Genomic DNA, 12,148 nt, shown 5'->3' on the forward strand with positions numbered 1-12,148 from the left:
ATTATTTACATGACTCAATTTCAGCCAACAAAATGTAGCTTAATGGAATTCCTCAAGAATGCTGTTCAAATCAATAGAGAAAAGTATTGGAATTAGCCTATCTATTTTAGTAAGAGTTGGGGTTCTCAAAAAAGGCATTTCTCTTCGAGACTTTTAATATTCTTTTTTTTTTTAATATTCTTTTTATAGTCATATTTATCCCATGAATTTTTCAGCAAATGCTTTCTTTAAAATATTCTTATACCTTACCTGAATTTTAATAAAGTCCTAATTCAGTTCACATTAAATGAATTTTAAAATGCATAATCCTTTATAAGAGTAATAATCAGTAACAACTGACAGAATTCCGTGGAATTCTAGACAGGCTTCTTTGCGATAAATGTGCCTTTTATTGAGTGTGAATATACAATAGGAGCACTAGGATCCTTTCAGTAACACTGACATAACTATTTCCCTACTCTGTCCCAAGAGGCAGTGCTACCATGGGACAAACCAAGGTAACTCTGGTTTTTAAACAATAGCTGTGGGATGCTTAAAAACTGACCCGGACTGGGGTGATCCAGGTCAGTGAGACACACTCTCACACTCTTGAATCACATGCTGGAATCCATTCCTGTCAAGGTGGAGATCTGGTAGACTAGATACCCTTAGAGAGGCTGTGAGTCAACTAGAAAATGCTCTGATAAAGGCATCTCTTACAACACATGGCTCCAGAAGACATAGATATAGATTTAAATAATTCAAGTATACTTTCCACACCTACATACTCACTATCAGCCATGGCTTACCCCTAAGTGTTACAACAGCAATTAAGCCACAATTTTATTTCACTTTAGAGGAGCTGAGCTGGTAAAAAGGGTTATTAACGCTGTGAAACCATGTCTCTGCTGGCCACGTGAACGAAGGGATCAAAATCTGCCCTGAATAGTGGAAGCTAAAGCTTAATGTTTCCACTTAGTCACTCATTGCCTGAGTTCTACTATACTCTTTGTCAAAAGGGATTGGTTTCCAGATTAAACAGACTGGAAGCCAGTTTTTCATATATAAAGGAAGACTGTAGATCAAGGCCTTTGACGTATCAGGTGAATTTTCAAAATTCTATTTTGCTTGACCAACTAAAAACATGAATGAGAAGCTGACATGTCCAAATGCCAATGCAGTAAGTCCCTACATACAAAAGAGTTCTGTGCCGAAAGCGCATTCGTATCAAGTCCAACAGAATTAGCCTAGGTACCCAACTAACACAGTCGGATATATAGTACTGTACCGTAATAGGTTTATAATACTTTTCATACAAATAATACATAAAAAACAAATAAACACAGTACAGTAAACTACACAAAAGCACAACCACATGCACTCACATGACAACGTGAACTAACTTATGTGACTGGACACGCTAACGAACGTTTGCATCTTTGAAAGTTCGCAACTTGAAGGTTCGTATGTATGGGACTTACTGTAGCCACTTATTAGAGTGGGTGAGAAAATCTGATTTAAAAACACAACTCTTCGTTCCTCTAAATGCTAATGTGTTGTTACAATCTCCTTCTAAAAACGTTTGACTAGTCTCTCCATTTGATGACTATTGAAGGGATAAGTCAATAATATAAGAAAAAGCAGTTCATAGATTTATATCCAAACATAAATCTAAGGTCAAAACATACTAAAAATATGTGTACCTCACCAAATCTATAGGTACAGTGAGAAAATTATAGACAGATAGGGACTTTGGACAAATTGCTTATCCTCTTGATCTCGTTTACTCATGTGAAAAAAAAGTGGCCAGGATTAAATGACAATGTATATAAAGCAGGGCGCATATTACAGGCATAACATAAGGCAATAAATGGTAGCTATTGCTATTATCATGCTGCCCTCTGGTGCAAGCCATCTCCACCACCCTCTGTTCCATAAAGATCTGATTAATTTCCACAGTGAGAAGTCACTATGTAACTTTACCATCAATGGAAGAGAAAGAAGCTAAGTATGGGACGCGCATGTGTGTGTGTGTGTGTGAGAGAGAGAGAGACAGAGAGACAGAGAGACAGAGACAGAGAGAGAGATTTATTTACTTTTTATATCCCAGTTCATTCCAAAAAGAATCTGGAGTGAGATATGTCACCTTTCCTCTGGCTCCTCCCTTAAAATGCTCTTGGATTATTAAGCAGGGTTTATAGCAAAGAGCCATGAGCAATGGATTCGGGTTCTGAGATTGTCTGGTTGATCACAATCTCTTGGAGACAAAAGTTCTACTTCATTGAAAACATTTTGCTTTCTCCACAGTAAGTATTAGGTTTAGAGTCTGGAACTAGAGATAGGCCCTACTTCTAGACCTAATCCAGGACTCAGTTGGGTTCTGAAGGACTATATTGTCATTTATATTAGATGCTCTGCATCAGACGGTGATAAGGAAGATGGGATGAGGAAGCCAGTCTCTCTTGCCTCTCTTCCATGTGTCAGCGCAAGATACAGTCAGCTGCACCGCATCTGGTCTTGGGGTTTTACCACTTCCAGCCCCACCATATTCAGAGGTCAGGGAGAAAGAACCCCTGAGCCTGGAGTGCTGAACATCAGGTCTTGGCTGAAATGCCACTCATCTAGAAGAGGCCTTTCCTGACCTTCCTTGGGCAGCCTGCTGGCCACTGATGTCACATTATCATGTTTTATCTTCATCAGAACACTTCTCCCTAACTGATATTTTCTTGTTTATTTATCTGGGGATTTTTGGTTTTGTTTTGGTTTTGGTTTTTTGTCTATTATCTCTCTTCCTCCCTACCCCCAACAGCATATAATTAGTTCCATAGAAGAGGGACCTCATCTCTCTGGTTCAATGCCACATCCCCAGCACCCAGCACAATAGGATCCTTGCAGGCACTCATTAAATGTTTGTTGACTAAATGAATGGTGATGAAGGGGCAACTTCAGACCCTCTTCCCACACCTCAGCTGGTGCCTGTCCTAACTTCTCTCTAAACACAGCCCAGTTGCCTGCAGCATTAACCAGGCTGTGATGTCTGGTGAGGGAACTGACTAGGCATTTAAAGGCACGGTCCCCTGTCTCTTTCTCAGGTTTCCCACCTGAGTGTTGATCAGGTTTTATCTTTTGGGAAAGGTTTGCAGTACTCTTGAACTTCATCTTTCCTTTCATGAAGCAAAATCAGTCATCTTCTAGGTCAATATTTCTACCATATTCCCCCAACACACAACATACACACACAGAGTTCTCATTTAGCATATTATTTGCTTATTATTTGTTCAACTACAAAGTTGTACTTTGATTCCTATTCTGTTTTTTGTTTGTTTGTTTGTTTTTCTGTACAGACCCTGGGAACCCTGTAAAGAAGTGGGGGTGGGGATGTTTGATAGGGCGAGATTTGGGAATTTCTGGATACCTAGACATAATACCATTAAAATAGACCCAAACACCATCCTCTTTGTCTCTAATACTGAAATTTGATCATAATTTGCAAGCCAAACAGATCTGGTGTCATGTGGTAGCTGGTAATTTTGCAACCTGTATGTGGAAGTATACTGTCCTCAATGGATTCTCATTTCAAACCTGGCACCTAAAAACCTTTGCTATCACAACTTCCCTCACCATGAAATTATCTTCTATCAGATGGAGAATAGTTGAAGGGTAAGGTTCATGCCCCTCGTCACATCAGGACACTGGAAATGTACCACGTGGCCCAAATAAGGATGGAAGGACCAAGGTGGGAGGGAATGGAAGTCTTTGCCCTCAGAATCCAACACCATCACCCCTACTCGTGTCCTTACTAGTACTGTCACTTTAGAAGGAGAGGTTTTATGTTTACTGTCTATCAGTAAGAGCAGACTCATGTTAATAAAACACCATGACCGTCACTTTTATTATCCTGCTTTGTGGCATGTCAAAGATTATTTACAGTCATTTTGAGTAATAAATTCTACCTGGCTTAAATAAAATGGACTTTATGGCAAAGCTATAAAATTATTTCAGATCTTACAACTCTTTGGACATTTACCCTTCAAATGTATATGTGTGATATCTTAATAACTTCCCTAACTATAATATTTGCAATTAATGAAGGATGAAGTGATTTTCCAAAATTTAGGTTAGCTAGATACCCTGAAATTAGTAATAAACACACCTACCATACTTTATCTCCTTAATATATATTAAACTCCAATTCATCTGAAATGAAATTTTGGGTAATTGAACATTGCTTTAAAAAAAATAGCCCAAATATTGTTTGAAAAAAAAAATAGCCTTGAACATTTTTGCCCTGATGAGGATTGCTGATTTAAGATTTGATTTATACTATTTTTATTTTTATTGTTACTATATTTCAAGCTGTACAAAATTATTCATCTTCATGAGAGGCCACAAAATAGGTTTAAGGTACATTAAGAAATAAAATTCTAATGAACATATTTTCAATAAAAGCAGATTCTGAAGGTTTTGATAAATTCAAATCTGAGTAAATTAAGATACAGACAAATAAAACTTCAGTCATATTGACAATCACAATCTAATATGCTAAAACTGAAATGATGTTTGAGATAAATATATTTTAAAGACTTTCCTGGAAAAAAATGCAAAGCACAAATACTCAGTAAATAGCATATTACAATTCAGTGTGGACAACATTGGCATATGACACGTAGTTGACACCTCAGCCCTTGGAGCTGTACTGGATAGCTCTGTATTCTGTTCCAGCAAGAAATTTCTACGAGACTACGAACATGCAGAGTGGGTAGCAAGTTTAAAAATTTAGCACAGGGAACTATATCCAGTCTCCTGGGATAAACCATAATGGAGAAGAATATTTTTTAAAAAAGAATGTATATCTGTGTATAACTGGGTCCCTCTGCTGCACAGCAGAAATTAGCACAACACTGTAAATCAACTATCCTTCAATTAAAAAATGGTTTAAAAAAATTTAGCACTTAATTTCATTGGGAGTATGAAATGGCCTCATACCAGCTTCAATATAAAACCTGAGAAAGCAAAAGAAAATATGCCCTTATATTATTCATGCTGTTTTTCCTCATTTATTTCTCCCTTCATTTTCTTATTCTGAGTTTGACGTAACAAATTAATAAGAATCTGGTAAGAACTACTGAAAAGCTTCAAGAGTTTCATCAAAAACCTATAGGAAATCTATAGAAACGTTCCCACATCTTTAGCTACTTTTTTTCAGACCTTTGGATGGGGCTCCCTGTAGGGCCATCCCAGCAGTCTACCTGAGAGATACTACGCTGGTACTTACCTCTGTAGTGATAATATCACCACATAATCACCACTCCTTCACACTCACCTCCCACTCCCCTACCCCCAGGCAGCCTATTTTAGGGATCCTGTTTGGGAGAAATAAAGGGTGAGCTTATTACTTGAAATATTGGGAATTCCAAAGTCTAGAGCCTTGCTACTTTCCTATACATGTTCATTGTCAAACTATAAGGTTACACCACATGTAACTCTATAGAACGTAATAAATGATAAAAACAAAAGAACAGAACACCCTTCCTAACCCTTCTAGGCTTTCATAATTCTTAGAAATTTGAGTTTCTGCATCTGTTTCTAGACTTAAGGAAAGACAAAGTTATTTCTGAAGAGCCAACTAGTTCAATAAAAACAAACAGGCTGAGAGAGAGGTGGTAGAGGAGGGAAGGGAAGAAGCTGCCTTTGAACACGAGCGTCTTGCAAATCACAGCCCATCTGCACCATTTACAAGTCACGGGCCAGACAGTGAAGACGTGTGGACAGTCCCGTCACCGGGAGTATTTGATCATATATATAAACTGATGAAGCCTGACAAAGCAGTAGCTGGTGCAAGTCAGAGGGTTAGGACTGCAGGATCAAGGGCCGTATTTTTTTGCTCTGTTGGTGCGTTTGGGAAAGCTGCTCCCTCTCCCACACCCCTCCATCTCTATCCGTAAAATGTGGGTTGTAATAATAACCTGTCTGAAAAAACTCTTAGGGTATTTACTAATAAGAGTGATAATAAAATACTTGTAAAATTTAAGTGCCATAGAAATGCTCAATTATACGAGCCAGTTTTGCCTGTGCAGTCAGTTTCTCTTCTGATATCATTTAAAACATGTTCATGGGCGTATTATTTCTTTCACGATGCCAGGGAGACAGTGGCTTGAGTGAAATATTTCTAGCCTGAGAAGGGCAACAGGAAATGCTTCAACTGCCCTGCTAGGGTTTATGAAACTCTTGCACTTACATGCTTTCATTGGATCACAATAAGCCTGTGAAATAGACTGGGCAGATAAAATCATTCCCATTTAATGGAAAAAGAAACTGAAGCCCAGAAGTGTTTACCAACTTGCTCAAGGTCATCTGGCCAGGCTAGAGTTCAAGTTTCCTCACTCCCTGCACTCTTTCTAATTTACCCCACTACCTCTCAAGATGGGACAGAATGGAAATTAATTGATGGATTATCATTATTATTTATTTCTGATCACATTTGCTGAGCACTTGTTGTATTTCCACACATTATCTTATTTAATTTCCCAATTATGAAGCAGGTACTGTTTCTTAAGGAAACCTTCACTGACCAGCTCAGTCCAGAAAGACAGCTCCTTCTGCTAAAGCCACACAGCATTTTTCCTTACAAGGCTCATTTGATATATATCATGGACAGTCCTCTATTTTAGCTAAGTTTTCACACACACATTGTGATGTCCTCGAAAACAGTAATCATATCAATCTTGGCGCCTCCACGGCACTCAGAACAGTGCAATGTGCATTACAGATGCTCAATTAATATCTGTTGCTTGAGTAATTACAGGTATGTGATGTTAAAAAATCCTTATATGGAGCCAAGTTTCATAGTAATAAATATTTCACATTCCAGAAAACAAGAAGTCATAGCTCTCCAATTATTTGAGTGAACACTACATTAGCGGATTACATTCCTGCTTACCATTATTTTAAGCCTCAGCTATACTTTAGAAATATAAATTTTCAAGGTGTAGAATTTGCCAGCGGAAATCATCCTATTCTGTAGAACAAGTATCTCACAGGAGGCTGATCTGATCACCCAAAGCGTCTTTGCCTGATGGCTCCTTACCTGATAACATATTGTCTGTTTTTATTGAGGGAAACTTCAAAGTCATTTCATGCTTGTGCCTATGAATCATCAGATGGTCCTCTGTTGGGAAGCGCTGTCAGACAAATAGAAAAAAAGGGAGAGGGGAGAGGAGCCATTCAGTTTTGTAATATATATTTTGTCATCATAGAGAAAAAGATTCATTCAGCACTGCAAACGTGACAAGGAAAAAAAAATTAGTTCTGAAAAAGTTTGAAAGCATGGTAAGTAAAATGACAAATTATTTTACGCAAGCACATATGCATTCATGTCAGACTTTGGAAAAGAACTACACATCACGCTTAATTATTTGCCATATATATCTACAGATGTACCCCATGACATTTGCATAGTATGTTTCTGTTTATGAAGACCTTGCACACTGATCATCTCATTAATTATAATTATACATATGATTTATAGTAACACAGCAAATTACTTTTAGTGTTCTATACTCTGTGCAATGTAGTAAACCAACACTTTATTTTTAATTTTCAGGGAATGATATTATGGTTGTCAAAAATGCTGCGCCCAAATATTTTCAGCTGTCTGGCTTCTGGTCATATGGTGGAATTGGATTTCCTGGCCCTCTTGTGGTTGGGTGGGGCCATGTGAGTAGTTCTACCCATTGAGTCATGAATGGAAGTGACATGTCACCCAGATGTGAGCATCTATTTCTTGGGGCAAGACCCTCTCCCTTTTAGCACAGAGATTCACAATATGAGAAATAGTGGCCCCTCAATCATCCTAAATCTCTGAAGAATTATGAAGAGCATCTCTGAATTCTGAAGGATTATAAAAAATATCCTGCCAATCTATAACTGAAATGTATGCTTGGGCAACTGAAGTAAGCCTTTGTTGTGTCAAGTCATTGAAGCTTTGGACTAATTTATTATTGTAGCAGATCCTAGCCTATCCTGACTCAGACTGGTACGTTTTAATACCTGAACTTAACAGGGTATCTGCTTTATCAAAGTCAAATGAAAATTCAACAAAAGACAATAAAGTCTGTTGAATATTTCCGAATCTTTGACAATCTAGAAAATCTCTCAGAGCATCCCAGATCCTCAGGATAGCCACTATAAATTTCAATTACCATTGTATATTTTTTTTTTTTTTTTTTTTTTTTTTTTTTTTTTTTTTTTTTTATTTATTTATTTATTTATTTATTTATTTATGGCTGTGTTGGGTCTTCGTTTCTGTGCAAGGGCTTTCTCTAGTTGCGGCAAGTGGGGGCCACTCTTCATCACGGTGCGCGGGCCTCTCACTATTGCGGCCTCTCTTGTTGCGGAGCACAAGCTCCAGACGCGCAGGCTCAGTAGTTGTGGCTCACAGGCCTAGTTGCTCCGTGGCATGTGGGATCTTCCCAGACCAGGGCTCGAACCCGTGTCCCCTGCATTGGCAGGCAGATTCTCAACCACTGCGCCACCAGGGAAGCCCCTACCATTGTATATTAAGGTAGAAATCTTTTCTGCAAACAGTATAATTTGTATTCACAGGAATGAGGGGATTCACTGGGCTAAATTCTTTGGAATATTCTAAAAGTAGTTCTTCAAATAAATATCACTTATTTCTTTGTCATTTGCATAACATAAATTGGAGAGTACAGAAGTTGCAACACATGGTGATAATGCCAGATTTCTGAATACAAAGAAGTCTTCATGACATGTGGGTTTTTCCTGCAGGATCATCTGGTCCTCTATAACACTATAGTAGAATGACTGCATCAAATAAGTGACACTACCATGTGTGGCTTAGACACATAGGTTAAATTTCTTAGTCTTTCTGTCAAAAGCCTTATTATAATTCTTTTCTGTAATATATACCAAAAAACAACATGGGAATAGCCTTCATTTGCAGCCATTTTGTGAGCCATTTTTGGTTCCATAAAATAATAACCTAAAATAGAATATAAACAAGAATACTTATTATATACTACTAATAATCTCCATGATATCTCATATTAATTGTAATTACCTTCCAAATAAGACAATACAGGATATCTGTGATTTTTTTTTTTTTTGGTAGGAAAATAGCAAATTGGAAATAACCAAAATGTACAGTCTGCAATAGATACAGAGCTGAGAGAGGCAACTGGAACTTAAAACAAGGTAAATGCAGAGGGCAAAGGAACAGTGAAATTAACATTGGACTTTGTGAGATCAGAAAGAGCAAGAGAAGCTTGTTTCTCCTCACTTCTGGGACAAAGCTAACTTATAAGGAGCTGTAACACACACACACACACACACACACAAAACCTCCCAGGTATTATAGGCCGTTCCTAATAGAGCAAAGGTTCTTTCCAATGAGGGAAAAAGGGGGTGGGAGAGGAATCCATCCATCACCTCCAACACAGCGCAAGCACTCATAATTCATATTTACTCCCCTTTCCAATTCCCAGCCATCCTTTCTTCTCCATGCAGGTCCCAGGCTATGGAACATTGCTAAAGTAAATGCCATGATGGACTGATTCCCTAACACCCCACCAGGAGACCCTTGGAATCACTGGCCAACCACCATATTTTCTCAATTCTAATATCCCTTCAATTGAAAGATGCTCATATTTTTATAATAGCTTATCAAGAAAAAGAAACACTTCCACATTAAATAGAGACATCAAGTTTTAGATATATCTTTACATTTAAATTTAGTGGGGGTTGAAGGAAGAGGTTTGGAATTTTACTTTAAAACCAAGAAACTATGTAAATTCTCAAGTCTCATGTTTCTCCAAACCTTTCCTCAGTTCACACAGCCTTCTCAAGGAAAATGACCTGCTCCTTCACTGAAGTTCAAGGTCATTTGAAATGCACCCCTTCAACATTTATTATCACCTCCATCTCAGAATTTACATTAACTTCATAGGTCCTATTTCCATTCCCTCCTGTCTCTGAGGAATTAACACACCCCCCCCACACCCTCCATAGGATCCTCTACACCCCTATAGTCTGGGGAAGGGCACTCCAGCTGTGGTCCTTCAAGCCAGCATGCTCACTCCTCCTTGCCCTTGACTAAACCCAGCCTGGCGAGCCTTGACCTAATATATGTATACGTATAGCTGATTCACTTTGTTATAAAGCAGAAACTAACGCACCACTGTAAAGCAATTATACTCCAATAAAGATGTAAAAAAAAAAACAAAAAACTTTTCTCAAGCTGCTTCCTTCTCAGGCTACCATTATATCACTCTGCTTCCCGTCACTCCCTAGCACTCTTGAAAGGCTCCTCTATGCTGGCCACCTCCACTTCCTCACCACCCACTCACTCAATCTGGCCCCCACCCCAACTCCTCTCTCATAGGTTGCCGGCAAGCAGCCAACTGCCAAACCCAACAGCCCCTGCTCAGGCCTCTCGCTGTGCCAGCTCTAGCAGCATCTGACACCAGTGACCACACGTCTGTAGCATTTATTTATTTATACCCTGCCTGATTCCAAAAAGGAGAAAAGATGGCTTATAGCAATACCTAAAATAGAATGGGGGAGCATCACTTAGAAGTAGGTGATTCCCAAAAGGGAAGGGATCCAAAAAGAAACAAGGCTAAAGCCAAAATGCAAGTCACTGGGCAGTCACTCTCAACCGGGGGCAATTTGGCCCCCAAGGGGACATTTAGTAATGCCTGGAAACATTTCTGGTTTTCGCAACTGGGGAGCGCTACTGGGATCTAACAGATAGAGGTCAGGGATGCTGCTAAGTATCCTATAATGCACAGGGAAGCCCCCCCCACACACACACACAACAAAGAATTATTCAGCCCCAAATATTGGTAGTTCCAAGCTTGGGAAATTCTGCCACACAGTCCAATGTCCTCTGTGCACTTCTTTTCTCTCTGATTTATCCAAATGCTGGATGTGGCTAAATACCCCTTTCTTAAAGGCTCTCCTCTACCATCATTCACAATCCTGGACTCTCCTGGAACCCTAACTTGCCATGAACCCTCTATGGCCTTTGCTAAGTCTCTTGAGGATCCCTTTCCCTTGAATGCCCCTTCCACAGAGACACCCCCATTATCCTCCCCAAGTAAAGTAAATCCCCCTATGATAGTCTTCAGGGTGGCCTGTGCTCTTCCTTCATGGAAAACTGCAATTCATTAATTAATTGATGAATTGCTCATGTGGTTCCACATGTGATGCCTAGGCTAGAAGTTCCGTGAAGGCAGGGGTACATGTGTTTTATGCACAAAGCAGGCCCCTCAAAGATGTGCTGAGTGACTCAAATTGAATAAAACTTAATGTCACGTTTTTACAGCCAAAGCAAAGCAAACTGCTCAAGTTATCGAATTCTTTCTGGCTATTGAGACTCCTCCTTAAGGAAACTAAGTGGAAATCAGTTTTAACTTAGATAAGGCAATTTTCTGCATTCACAATGGAGAGTCCTGGTCTAGCAGAATTTTTCCCAGTACTTCAACCTATCTGTGTCTTCCCAGTGTTTCCTATTTCAAAAGGACCTCCAAAACCAGCTTGCCAAAATATAGTTGAAATTCAAAATAATTTTCTCTACCGCTTTCCTTATTTATTAGGTAAAAACCAACATTCATATAAAAGCCCCTGCAGAATCTGCCAGAACGCAAGCAAAGGAGGCTGGTTTCTCAGCTGGTGGCTGATGTCAACAGCGGCATCGCAAGGCAATAACATTTCATGTTTCCATGGCATATTCCCTCCAGGAAGCTTCCAGAACCCTCCTCAAACTCTCTGGGGAGATACAATGAAAAGGGTCCTTAATGAACATCACCTCTCACTGACTCCCAGACATTGCTCTACGCTGTGCCGCCAACCCCACAACATAAACAGGCAAGAGAGTGGGGCTTGATTCCACCTGAAACTACTGGGCACTTCAGAGAAAGAGAGCATAGCTACCCACATGCCTGTGCTCTGAGTTCTAAGCTTGTCCTTCATCCCATAAAATGAAGATCTTGGCATGAGAGCACCATGTGTGGTCATTTTCCAATGACTGGAACTTGGAGATATCCAAAGGGTCAAGTGTAGAAAAAGTCACCATCCTGTTCCAAAGGGAAAAATGTCAAATTCTGATTTTAGATGATGGATGTTTCCAATTTCTTTCGAAGAGATG

The 12,148-nt window shown here is 39.3% G+C and overlaps 1 protein-coding gene across 7 annotated transcripts in view; it reads right to left on the minus strand.

Moving 5' to 3' along the window:
* Window positions 1-12,148, minus strand: part of CREB5 (cAMP responsive element binding protein 5) — a 408,270-nt gene that overhangs the window by 320,355 nt on the left and 75,767 nt on the right. For all 7 annotated transcript variants that reach the window (XM_057549812.1, XM_007193493.3, XM_007193491.2 and 4 more), the window contains one exon: window positions 7,067-7,160. In XM_057549812.1, the coding sequence (XP_057405795.1) occupies window positions 7,067-7,160 (94 nt within the window). The remainder of the gene's footprint in view (window positions 1-7,066; window positions 7,161-12,148) is intronic.

This window comes from Balaenoptera acutorostrata, chromosome 7 (genome assembly GCF_949987535.1).
Source record: "Balaenoptera acutorostrata chromosome 7, mBalAcu1.1, whole genome shotgun sequence".
Taxonomy (NCBI): domain Eukaryota; kingdom Metazoa; phylum Chordata; class Mammalia; order Artiodactyla; family Balaenopteridae; genus Balaenoptera; species Balaenoptera acutorostrata.